The 16357-nt window shown below is 52.3% G+C and overlaps 1 protein-coding gene across 1 annotated transcript; it reads right to left on the reverse strand.

Moving 5' to 3' along the window:
• Window positions 1-459: 459 nt before the first annotated feature.
• LOC119113616 (uncharacterized) lies at window positions 460-4481 on the reverse strand. Its single transcript, XM_037237905.1, has 4 exons — window positions 3950-4481; window positions 2534-2703; window positions 1718-1880; window positions 460-762 (listed from the first exon to the last, which is right to left on the reverse strand). The coding sequence occupies exons 1-4, from the start codon at window positions 4118-4120 to the stop codon at window positions 460-462; spliced, it is 807 nt and encodes a 268-aa protein (XP_037093800.1). The 5' UTR covers window positions 4121-4481.
• Window positions 4482-16357: the final 11876 nt, after the last annotated feature.

Consider the following 16357-nt stretch of genomic DNA (forward strand, 5'->3'; position numbering starts at 1 on the left):
GTCAATTCAGGGACCTTTTTGCTACCTTGAGTTTGAAAGCGGGGCACACATCCTCGTTCCTTGTTTGAAGACTTAACAACATGATTGTAGGCGACAGCTCACCTGTGGGTGAGAAGCTGCGAATCGCTTTGTGAGGTCCATTGAGCTCCCAAAAAGACGTGAAGCTCGACTCCCCGACCTGAGCTTATACCACCGACACTCACAGGTCCTGATCACCTGAATGGGACCGTGACCAACGACACACACTCAAAAGGAACGGCACGCCCCAACAAACCGGGGAACTGCGAGCCCCGTCAAACTGAGGCCTGGCTGCAGATGATAGCTCTGTGGTGCTGTATACGAAGACTGCTTGAGACAGGTAAATCCAGACCACGCATTATTATAATTGCTAGACCAGACGTACACATGCCAGTTCTTAGCCCTGCCCGAACGGCTGTCCTCGTTCCATGAGCACCATCTTCAGGGCCACGTGTCGTACCGCTCCTGCGTGCCTCCGCTCTGCAGAGGAGCCTGCTCCCCTTGCGATACCTTGACCCCCTTCCAGCGCCTCCAGACGGCCTCCCGCGCCAGCGCCAGCGCTACCACCACGAAGAACGAGATGGGCACGCCGATGACTAGGTCGAACGCGAACAGGGCGGCGGCCGTCGGCTGCTGGTGCCAGTCGAGCACCGGGTAGAAGGCTGTGTGGCCGTGCTCGGTGGTGCCCCCCAGCGTCGTGTACACAGCCGTGAAGCAGAGGTAGAGCGCCGCCACCGCCGCCGGCTGCAGCACGTGTAGCGGACGCCGTGGCACCCTGCGGGATTACCGCATAGTCAGCAGGGGGGAGGGGGGACAGGTCGGCGGTACAGCGAGACACCGCGGCACCCCGTGTGGGTACTGGATAGTCAGCAGAAGGGGGGGGGGGCAGGTCGGGGCGGTACAGGGGGACGCCGCGGCAACCCTGCGGTGGTACCGGATAGTCAGTGGGGGGGGGGGGGGGGAGGGGAGGGGGGAGGGCAGGTCGGCGGTACTGGAGACGCCGCGGCACCCTGCGGGAGTACCGAATGTTCAGCCGAGGGAGTGGGGTGAGGACGGCGGTACAGAGGGACGGCGGGGGTGCCCTGCAGTTGCACGTGATGGTCAGCGGGAGGAGTTACAATGACGGTACAGAGGGACACCGCAGCGGCCTGCCGGGTTAGCGGATAGTCAGCAGGGAGAGGGATGGGACGGCAGTACAAAGGGACACCGCGGCATCCTGCGGGGTTAGCGGACAGTCAGCAGGGAGAGGGATGGGACGGTAGTACAGGGGGACACCGCGGCATCTTGCGGGGTTAGCGGACAGTCAGCAGGGGAGAGGGGAGGGACGGCAGTGCAGGGGAACACCGCGGCGGCCAGCCGGGTTAGCGGATAGTCAGCAGGGGAGAGGGGAGGGACGGCAGTACAGGTGGACACCGTGGCACTCTGCGGTCGACGGAGGCTCGGCAGAAGAAGCGGGTACGGAGCGGCAGGGAAAGTGAGTGCGGAGTGGCACAGGGAGCGGGCATGTACACCAGACGACTTATTCATCAGCTGGTCAAGAGGTATATGACCAAACCTAACCTCAGCAGAACTCAGGCCTGACTCTGAAGGTGTGAGGCCTAAATGTGTGGAGGGCCTGTAGCGCATCCCCTCCCCGGTTAAAGGTAGGAGAGAACGCGTCCCCAGCGCCCACGCGCGGGCGCTGTGTTCAGGGACGCACCGGTGGATGAAGAGGAGCAGGAGGACGTAGACGCTGTTGCCGCCGTGGGGACGAGACGGTGAAGTAGCTGGGCGGCTGCTCCGAGTCCGGCTGGAACACGCTCGGCCAGAAGGCGATGGTGACGGTGAACACGAGCGCCGCGCTGATGTTGTGCATTAGCCAGCTCCAGCGGTAGCGGAACGGAAGGCGGCCAGCCTCTATCAGCAGGCCTTGAGAAGCAGACGATGTTATCATGCCTTAATGAGAAGGCCAGGTGATTAAGTTTTGAGATTCTGTCTCATGTGACAGATGTGCAGGGAAGCAGGCTGCTATCACTTGAACCATTGGTTGGCTGTCGATTTTGCGGGCTTCTTTGAAATGGAGTCAATATCTTATGAAGCGCGTGATGTATTCCAGATGGCCAATATCGCCGAAAACATGGGTCTGTTTAATAAGACGTCGACACTACTTCCTTGATGTCTGTAAAATCGAAAATCCAACAGATCAGCCCAAATATAAGTAAGACGTCACGGCATGGCGTCGACATGCCTTTGCCGTATTTCCTATCACTGCTATAAAAGGCTTCCATTGTAATGTTACTAAAGGTCAAAACGTTCGACGAGAATGCAATGGACGTCGAGCGACGTACAGATGTATGCTCTGCACTGTTGACAGCCCACACGAACAGACCACTGTTGACCGGATGGCATTGACTGTTGTGTATATTCAACTTTGTGGATCTATGTGCAGCTGTGTTTGGTATAAATTTGGCGCCTTTTGTGTCTCACTATCAAACAGAGTGGAAGGTCGCGTCGGAGCCACGTCTATTGACCTGACCTGACCCACTGACCTTTCCTGACCCGGTACACGTGCTCGAGTGCCAGGCCGGCCGACACCATCGCGCTGTGGGCCAGCAGACACTGGGTCCAGTTGGTCAGGTAGATGATGAAGTGGGAGGCGAAGTGAGCGCCGTCCCACCAGCCACCGTGCTCTGCCGGCATCAACACCTGCGCCAGCCGTGGCCGGTCAGGGCGCGTCCAGCAGCTGCACCAGACGTCGGGTCCTTCCCAGGGACTGCAAGACCGGCGACAAGCTTCCCAACGGATGGGACCATTGCCGGGATTGTCGTCCTCGTCTGGTGTGTTAGTTTACGCGTAACGTTTCGGCCACTTGTCACTCCAGCAGTTATCATGATGCCATGGATTAACTGATTGATTTGCTTTATTACAAACGATTAGGTTTTATCGATGCCTTGCAATATCGCCCTTTCGTCATGACATGAGGCAGATGCACGCGGATTTTTCGCGTTCACACAATATTTACAGATGCCAGTGATTATGCTGGAATATTGGCTGACATCGAGCCCGGCGCTAGTCCTGACAATTTCAGTGGACGAGAGCGATGCTTTTACGGACGCGTCTGTGGGTCGACCAGTGATGCCATCGCTTCATGAGTTCTAGACGGCGTGTTTGCTGGTCAGCTGGTGTGATGTTTATACCTGATCTGGCTTCATGAGTCTAGACGGCTTGTTTACCGGACTGCTGGTGTGATGTCTGCACCTGGTCTGGCTTCAGGAGTTTTAGACGGTGTATTTGCCGAACAGCTGGAGTGATGTCTGTACCTGATCTGGCTTCATGAGATCTATACGCCGTGTTTGCCGAACAGCTGGAGTGATGTCTGTACCTGATCTGGCTTCATGAGATCTAGACGCCGTGTTTGCCCAACAGCTGGCGTGATGTCTGTACCTGATCTGGCTTAATGAGATCTGGACGGCGTGTTTGCCGAACAGCTGATGTCATTTCTGTACTTGCTCTGATCGCCTAGACCTGACACCAGACCTACCCAAAATGGTCGGACCCATGGTCTGCGTAGGCGAACGCGTGACCGGCTGACAGCGTCGGCTCACAGCCTGTGCATAGGTTTTGCCAGTACGTTTGGTTCAAACTATTTCACCTGCATAGTTTTTGTGTTATATCGCTGCGATGTCTGGCCGACCAAATCAGGGCTTGTTTTGACCTGTTTCTAAGCTGTTCCGTAATTTGGAAAACTTATGCCCCCGAGTTGATCGAATGAAAGATTCAACAAACGATTTGATGCAGCGTTATTCGAACTTTTTTAGATCTGCGGCAAATACCGTAATTTATTTCCGATCGTCTTTAGAGCTTCCTGACAAAAAAGAACTGTGCATCGTTTCCTCTGTACTACCTACCTTGCCTGAACGCGCCCTGAACTCCTACCGACGACGAACAGTACCTTCACTAACACCTCGACGTTGAGGAAGAGGGCGCTGCTGACGCTGAAGAAGACGTAACTCCAGGATATGTCGGAGCGCTCCTGCCACTGACTGGTGCCGAAGTCGGCCGGGCTGCCGGCGTCCAGCCGGTACTGGTTGTAGAAGCCGGTGTGGGAGGGCGCCGATGACATTCTGCGGCGCAGCCGAAGACGAGCATTGCCAGGATTGCCAGAGATCACATTACTGCATCAGTGCTTGAAAGCGGCTTGAATAGGCTCCAGTGAGCATTCGGAGGTCCCCGAGTTTGGATGTCTGTAAAGACCTGGAGGAGCTTTTCAGAGATCGGGCTCGTCCCTCAGAAAGTCGTGCAGCTGTTACCGTGCACAGCATTCATACGCGAGTACCTAGCTGTCACATAAATTACGGCACTATGACAAGACCTCCCAGATGTTTAGCTTCAAGACGATTTTTAAGAGGCCCGATCCATTTAAACCGACTTGTCTCTGAAACAGCTGTTAATGAAGATTTGAGAGCAATGCCGTGTGACATACCTGCCAGCCTTGTGCGGGTACCGGCCGTCGAGCACGAGTGTGCCGAGCCTGCTCCTGTGACTGGTTCCCGGCTGAGACCGGGCGTCGAGCACGAGTGTGCCGGGCCCGCTCCTGTGACTTGTTCCCGGCTGAGACCGGCCGTCGAGCACGAGTGTGCCGAGCCCGCTCCTGTGACTTGTTCCCGGCTGAGACCGGCCGTCGAGCACGAGTGTGCCGAGCCCACTCCTGTGACTTGTTCCCGGCTGAGACCGGCCGTCGAGCACGAGTGTGCCGAGCCCGCTCCTTTGACTTGCTCCCGGCTGAGACCGGGCGGCAGGCCACCTGGCATACAGGTGTGGCGATGGATTATCATGCGCCGAGCATCAGCTCGTGCAGCGCGGCCACACGCGCCCGCTGGGTGGTGCCCTCCGACCCCGACCTCTGAGATGGCAGACGTTGTATTGGGTCACGCGTCCTCGCGGTATATGCTTGCTGTATGCTGTTCACGCCCGACCGACCGTGGGTGGTGCCACCTGGCGACCAAGTCGATGAATATGCGACAGCGTGCGATCTCGGCCAATGGTTCAGCTGTCGTTTCGTGGGGCGTAAATGTGGTTGTTTGATCCCTGTCGTAAAAACCGAAACGTGGCCATTTATTTGTGGATGGCGGCGTGAATGCCGTAAATTTTGTGGATGTTGTGTGGTATAAAAGTGTGCCATATATCTTACTATACGTGTTTAACAGAATGCGAACCCGTGGTAATATAATTTCAACCTTCTGAAACCTATTGCTGACTCAAATGGTTAAAGCGGAGGTACCCGGTACCAAGAAAATATCTAGCTTACTGAGGTCAATCACTTCGCAAACGAAATGGCAGGCGTAGCAAACAAATGCCAACGAAATTTAGCGTGTATTATAATCTTTCTCAATTAACTAGCAATCTCTTGCCCGGGAGATACGGCTTTTGCTGCTCCCGTCGTGCGAGTGAACAGAGGCGAAGGAAACGCCTCATCGCGACCTACTTGGCGCCTCTTCACCCCTTACCTGAAGTCTCAGGCAGGTAATGCAACAACTGTTTGTTGCGCTGAAAACTAACTTAACCGTCCCGTGTAGTGTTATATATGTACTTTCTAAGTTGCTGCTGCAAGCTGCCCGAAATGTTGGCCAATGACCTGACATGTTAAATGACTATTGCGGGTTCTGCGAAAATTGTGTGATGGTTGTTGGACGTACGTGTACGTCTATTTTTAGATGCATCGCGTGGATACATGTGAGTAGGCCTGATGGTCACACAGCTATGCTTGCGATCATAATTATAAACATGGGTTGTGTAAGACTTGCCCGGATGGAGCCGCCCGAGGCATGCTCAGGCGGAGGAACAGGCGCAGGATCGTGCGTGATGCAGTGTCTGGAGCAGACACGCCCCCAGCGCATCGCTGGGGGCGGCTACCGCACACGCTGAGGGCTTCGCATCGGTCCGGCAGGGCGCCGTCGCCGTCCCTCCCTCCTCTGGGCAACAGGTACAGGCCCCCTGGTCGTCGGCCCATAGTGGAGTTCCGCGACGGTGAGGTGACAGGCGCGGGGGAGCCGCGCACGGGTGTCACGGATGGCAAACGGGGCGGAAGTAAACCCCAGGACTGTGCCAAGCTGGCATTCTCCAATACAAGCCACCTAGTTCACGCTTTCTGTACTCTGCCATTGGCCACACCGTCTCAGATCAGATTGTCCAACACCCGCACGTTCTGATGCGCCCGCCAATGTTTGAGGCATGGTGAGAGAACCACAGCCGGCCGGGCGATCTCGTATACACGGACGACTCGAGGCGCCGGATCAGGGGTCAGGGAGGACCGGCAGACCCGTGGGGCGAGGCACAGCTCCGCTGGTGATGAGGGTCCGGTCCTGGTGACAGCGGCAAGCCCTGCTTGTCGTGGGAGAATAGCCGAGAAGGCTTATAAAATGACAAACGCAAGCGGTGAAATATGTACTTGCGGAGTCAAACGCTTTTTTCCAAATCAGCAGGACCATATCATTGATGCGGTTAAATGTAAGCGATACAAGTGTGCAGTTTAGCTCAAGTTATCTTCTGTGAAAAAATAGTAGCTTAAACATTTCCGTGTGCAATTTCGTTTGAGTATATATCTGTTTTGTAGTGGGCTCGTGCACTTCCTGGCAGCTTAGTGATTCCTGTATAGTTGCTTTATTCTCTACGGGCGGCACGAGGCTCTGACGCCTGCCGGGCAGCTCCAGCTTGGAGAATGCGGAGGTTTTCAGCGCAAGATTGAAGAGGACGCTGTGATCGCCGGGGATACATGAGGGTTCAGCATGCGCTGTAATTGCCGGATCGCCGTGAGGGCTCAGCATGCGCTGTGATCGCGAGAGCTCCATGAGGGCTCAGCATGCGCTGTGATCGCGAGAGCACCATGAGGGTTCAGCATGCGCTGTGATCGCGAGAGCACCATGAGGGCTCAGCATGCGCTGTGATCGCGAGAGCACCATGAGGGCTCAGCATGCGCTGCGATCGCGAGAGCACCATGAGGGTTCAGCATGCGCTGTGATCGCCGGGGATACATGAGGGCTCAGCATGCGCTGTGATCACCGGATCACCATGAGGGCTCAGCATGCGCTGTGATCGCCGGGGATACATGAGGGCTCAGCATGCGCTGTGATCACCGGATCACCATGAGGGCTCAGCATGCGCTGTGATCGCCAGAGGACCATGAGGGCTCAACATGCGCTGTGATCGCCGGAGAAACATGAAGGCTCAGCATGCGCTGTGATCGCCGGAGCACCATGACGGCTCAGAATGCGCTGTGGTCACCGGATCACCATGAGGGCTCAGAATGCGCTGTGATCGCCAGAGGACCATGAGGGCTCAATGCGTTGTGATCGCCGGAGGACCATGATGGCTCAGCATGGGCCGTGATTGCCAGAGGACCATGAGGGTTCAGCATGTGCTGTAATCACCGGAGGACCATGAGGTCTCAAAATACGGTGGTCGTTTGCAAAGCCATGCCTTTATCAGTTAACACATGTTGGATGGGAGACAGTCTTGGGACCAGGCTGACCCCAGGAAACAGGCAGACGCCGGCCAGCGTCTGTCGTAGGGTAGTCCAGTGTAGATTGGCGGCTTCCCGACGATCAACCGGTCTAGGTCAGGTGTCTTCACAAAATATTTCGGTCCAAATGATGCGTCTTCAGAGAGTTGGTTGGTCCAGCTTGGCGACGCGAGATGTTGGTTCGGTTTGGATCAAGTGACGCCATAACTGTGCAGGTAAGGTACCCGGCAGCCCAACAACCCAGGTCACGGGGTGACCTCGGGAAACGGGCCGGCCTGAGTACACTGACCTCCGCCAGGGGCGGCCGATCCAGGGTGGTGGGTGAATACTGGTTCACACTTCGGACCCTTCTCCACCGTACAAGGCCGGCCCGGGTTCACTGACCTCCTACAGAGGCAGCCGTTCCAGAGCGGTGGGTGCATGCTCGTCCTTCTCCACCTCGGAAAGGGGCAAGAGACGCTTGGTCACCACGATGGCGCCGATCAGGACGCCGAGCACCGAGCCGAGCGCTATTCCGATGCCCAGCGCCAGTGACCAGTCGCCCGTCCGCGGCGATAGGTAGCGCTTGTCCTCGGTGCCGTGCAGCATCTGCCGCAGCTCCAGGAAGGCGGTGACGACGGCGCTCCGGATGGACGTCGTCATCTTCAGCACCCGCTTGGACTCCTCCTGGGAGTCCTCTTTTTCGGGACCGTTGGATATGCCCAGAAGGCCCTTGATGATGCTGGGGTTGGTGGCGTTGGTGCGGTGGGACTCAGAGACGGATGAGTTTGGTGTGGGGCTGGAGTTGTTGCGGGCTGCTTTTAGGTGCGTTTTGGTCGCCCCCGTTCCTCGTCGATTAGCGTTCTTCCTGTTTTTGGCGATATTCCCGGGATAGAGGCGGCTGCGTGCGACGGCTGGCAAATTTTGTGCGGGTGACAGTGACGTCGACATTCCGGTGCGGTCGCTGAGATGGTCGGCATTTTGTGCTGCTTGCCTAAGCGGTCTGTCGTTAGACCTGAGCTTCTGAACCGGATCCAGTGGGTTCGGGACAGGAGTTAGAACGTGATCGATGACCTCTGAGCTTCTCTGCCTTCCTCGTGGTGACGGGAGGTCGTGTTCAGGAGCCGAATCACCAGCTGAGTGTGGGTGTTCTCGTCCATCACTCGCACCATGTTTTGGCGCGTGATTGTGAACCTGGAGCGATGCATTGGTCAGCAGAGTGGCCTGACCACTAAGAAGAAACGCGAGAACTTGAAACCAAATCAGGGTTTGCATCTACAGCTTGATATAGTGGAGCATTTCATCAATGGTCCTAGGTAAGCGCATTGAAGTTTAGCCCAGGATGAAATGCTCTCTTGCGTAACGCTTACGGCAAATCAAAACATGCGTCAAGCTCTTCTCTTGTTGAAATTTATCAAATGCTGCAAATGGAGATCAGCAAGCGCACAAATTTAGCCGGGCAATCATCACAAATTCATTGGAACGCGAAACGGAAAAAGTTACTTGAATCACACGTGCTGCTGATAGAAGCTGGGCTTCGAGTTAAGAATCTCGTAAGTCCGCATTTGTACTCTCGAAAACCGTCCACGAGGTGCCTTTTTGGGTCTTCGTCTCGCTACAATGTTCGTTGGCTTCGGTGGGCTACATCACTCATTCACTCGTTACAACACATTACATAAAACTTTAAAAGAAAATGTTACCAAATATGCTATAAAATATTGTATTACGACCTAGACTATACAACATGAAACTGCAAAATACGTTACGATAAAATATGATATAAATGAACGATGCTTTGAAATACGTACGAAGTATAACGATGAATCTGCAAGATGTTTTAAATTGATTATAGAATCTGCCAAACGCAGCGTACACACAGAGATGAATGAAAATACAAGGTAAGTTCATGGAATACGCATTGACCACAAATAGTGCACCTGTTCATACGTATGGGATACAACCATACAGATAACCAGCATGGGCTTAAAACTAAGGCGCGTGGCCTAGCATTTGCGTTTGAAAATGCGAGTTTGTAATCCCTCAGAAGTCAGCGATGAAAACATAGTGGTGGTCCGAGGAAGACGGTACCAGGTTTCCGCGGCACAATAAGCAAAGGCTCGCTTGCTGGCTTCCAACAGGCACCTGGTCAGGTGGAGAGACATTGACATGGAGGAGCACGTCTCCCTCAGGGAAACAGAGGAAAGTGGCTTAAAAAGGGATTTTCTTTGCATATGAGGAGTTTAAATATTTCCAGCACGTCCTTCTCTTTTATCGAGTCATCGATTCGTGGCCATCCCAGAGATTTCCGAGTGGGTGTCATATACAGGCTGCGTTTCAGAGCAGAGACAATTCTTGCACTTTTTTAAATCCCCTGCACCTGGCACTTGATGCGCCATCCCATACGCGCATACAGTAAGGTGTGCGTGAAAAAACGTAGGCGTCGATAACAATTTTGGGGAAATCAGGGAATGCAGTAATACCTTAGTCGGTGCAACGATGTTAGAATTCCGTTACGTTTTAGCACGACTTAAACGACATGCGTCTCCCACGAAGACGTCGCGTCTACGACCTCACCGATAAATTCGATGTGCCGTAAGGTGAGATAGCCTTTCTATTTATCCTGAAGTGAAGATCACAGAGCGTCATCTGTAAATGAGATCAGGCGTCCATGTGACAAGTGACTGGGCAAGTCGTTTGTGAAGAGGGCGAATAATAGCGGAGCGGGCATCCGTGGATCCCTGGGGCACGCCGTGGGTTACCGGTAGGGTCGTCAGTCCTCCACGCACCACCTGTCTCCAACCACGTCTTTGTTTGCGTTCTAAAGCTTCTACAATGCATGGCTGCTCTAGTGGTGACAACACGTGATAATCATTGACAGAGATCACATGGAACTAGCGGATGTTCGTGGGGTGATAAAGATATCGCATTGTTGTACGTGTAGTGTAATTCATTATCAGCTCTCACCTTTCGCTTAAACAAATGCATAGTATTCACAGATTGCAGGCACGTAATTCTCCAATCACCTCCTAATGTGGTTTTAAGTCCCAGGCATGGAACACAATGAATGTGCTCAGCCGTTGCAGGAAATTATCGCTGGCCGCTCTTTAGGAGTCCTAGTAGCATCGCACCAGTATTTGTAACAATGCAATCCTACTGGGGAAGGAAACTTCAATGTTCAACTTCTTCTTCCACTTCGAATGCAGAAAGTTGAGGATATAGGCCCATCAGTGAAAATCTATGCAAAGAATACATTTTTTCCTGCAAGAATGGTATAATGACTGGGGTTGTTCCTCTCCTTCCCGACGATAGAGGGGAAAGCGTCACCATCCGCGTCCCCCGGTGGTGCCACCCTTGTTCATTGCAGATAGTGCACAGCCACGTGTAGACTTTCCCGAATTGCCTGCGTTACAAAAGAACCAATGGTTTTATCGGTAACGTGTAAGAAGTATTTGGAAATTACTTAAGACGTTAGTTACGGACTGTTTACTGCTGTTTCCATTGTTTCAGGAATTTATTATTATTTACAATAGTTCGGCTTGTGTTTGCAAAGCTTGGAGATGCCATTATTGTTGGTCCAGTAGTAACACAACAGAAATGTGTATTACATCCGTTTTTCGAAAGTTGTAACACAATATTCGCATTGCATGCCTTTGTACCTTTCCTCTTGTACCCAAATCGTGATATTGACGAATGTCGTAGAGAAAACTCCTTGGGACCATTTTTATGTCACATTTTTTCGTGCTCACATATCCGGTCTACACAACTTCTGATACGGTTTTCTTGCGGTCACATTAATATGTAGATGTACAACGGTTTTCGTGCCTGTGGTGTATTGCATCTGTCATTTCCATCTTGCATTTCTTTATGCACACCTTTAGTCAACTCGTAAATGCGTCGTACCAATTGGTTCGTACAAGTTTTTAGTAGGACGCCGTACACCTGGGCAAAAACTTCCAAGAGACATGCAATATTGCTTCATTGAACTGCCAAAAATATGCTCACTGGCTTTAGCATATTCACCTGTTGATCAGCGAGATGCAAATAAGCTTTGCTAGAGGCGCCAAAAATGTCGGGGCTCGCCTGAAACCTGCCTTTATCAGGACCGAGGACCAGAGACGCCGCCTCAAATCTGGACACATATTTTTTACAGGCTGTTTTAGATGGGGCTTCACTTTCGTGGTCCGTTACGACTAGGACACTCTTGAAGAGAGCAATCAGAGCTTATTGAACCGCGGAGCTTAAAAGTGACTTGCTGGTGGAAGAGGTTGCTGCCCAGTTCAGTCCAGTGAACATTGAAGCTGGCGGCGACTCAGTTATGCCATGCTGACATGCCATGGCGTGGTGTAGCCCAGTGGTCACCGCAGCGTGTCGCCCCGATCCCCCATGTTCGCTGAGCTATGGCGCTACCGATCACACCTCCGGGACGTAGCTCTCTCGCTCCCGCTCTTTGTTTCTTTTTTTCTCTCTCTCGCTCCCGCTCTTGTTTTTCTTTTTTTGACTCTCTCCCTCATTCTCGCTTTTTATATATATATATATATATATATATATATATATATATATATATATATATATATATATATATATATATATATATATATATATATATATAATATCTCTCTCTCTCTCTCTCTCTCTCTCTCTCTCTCTCACTCTCTCACTCTCTCTCTCTCTCTCTCTCTCTCTCTCTCTCACTCTCTCCCACTCTCTCTCTCTCTCTCTCTCTCTCTCTCTCTCTCTCTCTCTCTCTCTCTCTCTCTCTCTCTCTCTCTCTCTCTCTCTCTCTCTCTCTCTCTCTCTCTCTCCCCGGATGTGGTGAACAGCGGGAATGCCACCAGAATGCACGTAACCGATGAATGGCCGATATTCTGCCACTAGAATAGCGGGTTAAATCACATCTCGAACTTTCAATGTAATAACGAGTTAACTATCCACCAGCCATGAACCACTCATGTTACACCTGTGGGTGTCGTAAGCTGCGGGTACACGTTAAATGTTGACACAGCTGATTCCTCCAATAGTAACAAAACGACAACCTCACGCAATCAATTGCTGGAAACATGACGTAGCATGCGCATGCTAACATATCTCCCGCCGTTTTGGGAGGCCAAATTATAATTTCATTACTTCAAGGGGGTCATGTCCCCTTTGCCCCCCCCCCCTCCAATCCTCCCTTGCATTTGTTGGACTACACAGAGTGCCGATGAGTGTTCGACCCAGATGTGAAGGTAGATCCGGCTGTTGTGACACCCCGGCCCACCAGTCGTTAAGTCTTCCGCTTCCGTCTAAGCATTTGCATCCGATTCCCTTCGCTGTACCGCTTTCCTTTCGGCAGATGCGTCAGAATTTCGGTGCAACATCCTGGATGGAGAAGAAAACTGGCGCTTGTCTGCGGTGTGCTCTGCGGGCTTGCGGGCAGGTTACACGGCTGTGCTGGACGCGGCTCGCTCCGTCACTTCCGTGCACTACCGGTCTTCTGCTGCCGGAGAATCCGCTTGCTCTCCTGCTTACAGGCCGTCACTCAATTCCCAGCCGGCGCCCGCCCGGCGTGACGAAAGCCATAGCCGTCACAGCCAGCGCCGGACCGAGAACTGGTCAGCTGGAGCGGACGCTGGAGTGGCAGTCTCTGTTTGACAGGGAAAAGAGTGGGTTGGTAGATTTGCTACTGAAGCGGTAAAAATACATCGTTCCAGGTCAGTCCGAAGCGGCCGCCAGTCGGGTGATTGAGAAGTGTGTTCTACACGTTTCACTCCTCATAGCCTATTTGCGTAAATTGTCGGCCTCCTTGTCGCCTTATCTCCACTCCGGTGGAAGTCTGTCACTGTGCGTTGGCGCCGTTCTGTTCTTTGCTAGTGTGCATGACTAGCTGGGCATGCGGCAGGCAACCAGGAGTCCTCCGAGAGGAAAAATCGGGCTGGTGGGGGCCGACTTGCAGCCGCAGCACTGCTGTGCACCCCGCATGCACACCGCATGTAGGGCGCACGCGGGGTGCACGGGGTGCGAGGGGTGCACACTGTACTCGGTGGCGTCGAAATCCGGATTTGCCTGAACGTGCTGATTATTCTGGTTGCTCAGATTTAGGCCCATGCTAGACTTTGTTCATAACCTCGCACTGATCTGCAGCCCATGGCAGCCTAACATGCATAACTGCGTCAGACGTCAAGTGCGGAACACATGAGACAGAAACGAGCATTGCAAACCAGCGGGATGCCACCTTGCTGGGCGACACGAAGATCACGAGTCGTGATCGGCTAGAGTCCGCCCACCCGTTGCCCCAGTAACACTCCAATCAGTCTCCAACTTAAGCTAGCTGGGAACGGTCATGATAAAGGCCGAACTCGTGCAGTTGGTGCTTCGGGGGCGCGGGGCGCCTGTTGTTCATTTCATAGACTCTATACAACCTAATAAACAGCCTCTGTGGTGCACGTATGTGTCCGGATTGAAGAGCAGAGGACGTAACAGCAGAACATTGCTCCTGCGTCTTTCATGTTGGTAATGCACAATCAGCAATGCCCGCAGTGTTTAGCGCGATAGGACTTATGCAAGCCTAGCTGGCTGCCAAAGCTTGCACAAAGCCGAGTTTGCAGTCTTTTGTCGTTCACTTTTCTTGCTGAAGCTGGACTCCACGCTGCCTTCGTGTTTATGTGTGTTGTATGTTTCAGCGAGGGACAAATCCAATGGCACGCGCTATACTCAGTGCTCTGATCGTCTGTTTCAGTTCGCAGAATGGCCACCGCTGTGCAAGCTCTGTGGCTGGTGCTTCTGTTGATCGGCATCGCCAGAGGTGCCGTCAATCACAGAGGCAGCTGTCCCACGCCGAATTCCACGGTGACAGACTTTGATCCGGATAAGGTGGGTGTCCCGCGTCCAATTCCACGGTGATAGACTTTGATCCGAATAAGGTGTGTGCGCCCCACGCCAAATTCCACGGCGATAGACTTCAATCCGGGTAAGGTGTGTGTCCCGCGCCAAATTCCACGGTGATAGACTTCGATCCGAATAAGGTGTGTGTCCCGCACCGAATTGCACGGTGATAGACTTTGATCCGGATAAGGTATGTGTCCCGCGCCGAATTGCACGGTGATAAACTTCGATCCGGATAAGATATGCACATGCGAGGGTGTGAGTGCAAGTGCGCCACATTTTTAGCACGGCGACTTAATAATTGTGTTCATAACTGCAGCGTCACACAGAGACGTAAATGCATTTTGATTTATCGTACGTAGATGACCTGAAGTTACAGGAGCGTCACTTCTGAGCCCCCCATGCTGACTGGACCCCCCAAATCGCTCCTCTGAAACCCCTCAATGTATATGAACAAAGACGAAATGCCGGACTTAGTAAATACAGAGCAGTTATCTTAGCTATTGGTGTATTTGGTAGTAGGTACATGACCAAATCATGCAGATTATTAATATCATGTCCAGTTTGTACAAGACGGTATACTGCGGGTACCTAATACCTTTTGTTACTCTCAAGGTCCTATAAAAATAATGCAAACTCCTTCATCTGTTAAGCCAGTCTGCAAATGTTAGGCAAGTTTTCAAGTGGCAGCGCCTAGATTGAGATCGAGAACAAATGACTGCAATATGCGGCAGCAAATTTCACGCATGCATTCCTTAACAGTGGCAAATGGGTTCGTCGCATAATTGTAGCTATGGTGGTTAAACAACACGATCAGCGACAGCTACAGTCATCAGCCTAATCAGTCCTCAGTCCAGTCCTAATCAGTTCTCACTAAGATTGAGAAGGATATTTTTTTCTTTCAATAACGCCCAATGCAAATTGTTCACATAAAAAGGTGGGTCGCATCAACTCGAAATGGAAGTCACTTCTCAAAAGGAAAGAACTGTAAACCAACGTAATATCAACACAAGCTTTCTTATTTCTGCATCAAGGGCACACACTTAAGAAGCCGAAATCCAGCGCGAATTCAGGATTTGGGGGCTGGTTCAACTTTTCGGCTGAGCCCTCAAACGATTTTGGAAAGTGACATCCCTGCAAGGCAATCAGGTTGGCCTCGCGTGACTTATATAAGCAACGACTTATATAAGCCAAGCGTCACATGACTTATATGAGTTCCATATGGCTGGCTCGCATGTCATAGTGTCGTGTTAACCAACTCCAAATGCTCCTTGGTCTGAAACCTTCACAATTCTGAACAACAATCACTGCGTTACATACATGGTATCGGTATGAGACATCTTCCACCCTGTCGCTGCCTGAGGTGTTACAGAAGCCTTTGCTTTTTGAGGGAGACGACTTTCATGTTCCTGCGCATCTTCGTAAAAAGGTGTTCGTGTGGACATTTATTCAAGAGGTTATGAAACCAAATGAGCCCCGGATGAAGCGCAGTCAAATGAGGGGTCCAAGGAACCACCCCCGCCCTTCCTCCTCGGGCCCGCTTTTTTCACAGAAAAAAGACTTATGATAAACAAGGCTAGAGGGCTTTGGACAGACAGTCAAAATTCGCGTAACGCACGCTTACTGAGTTCCGGTCGCTCCCCTCAGGGAAATCCTGGCTGTGCTGCTTACCCCCGCGAGAGGGCTTCACTTTCCACTGCAAATACAATGATCAAGCTCCGTGTATGTTTGAGGAGGTAGTGCACGAAATCGGTGCGTCATTATCGGCAAGATGCAACTGCTTGGTCGTCCTATTAGCGAATGACATCACAGAAGTCCCATAGAACACGCTGTTCACGAAACGACGTGGGTCTTAGAGGTGTCCTATGGCAGACGAGCGTGCTTATCTAGCTTGCGCGTATTACATCGTCACTCGCATCACATGATAATTAAAATTGATGATGCCCAAGTACATAGTGCGTGGTGTTACGTAGCGATTGACACCGTTGGAGGTGTACACGC

This window comes from Pollicipes pollicipes, unplaced genomic scaffold, assembly GCF_011947565.3.
Source record: "Pollicipes pollicipes isolate AB1234 unplaced genomic scaffold, Ppol_2.1 Scaffold_7262;HRSCAF=8765_pilon_pilon_pilon, whole genome shotgun sequence".
Lineage (NCBI taxonomy): Eukaryota > Metazoa > Arthropoda > Thecostraca > Pollicipedomorpha > Pollicipedidae > Pollicipes > Pollicipes pollicipes.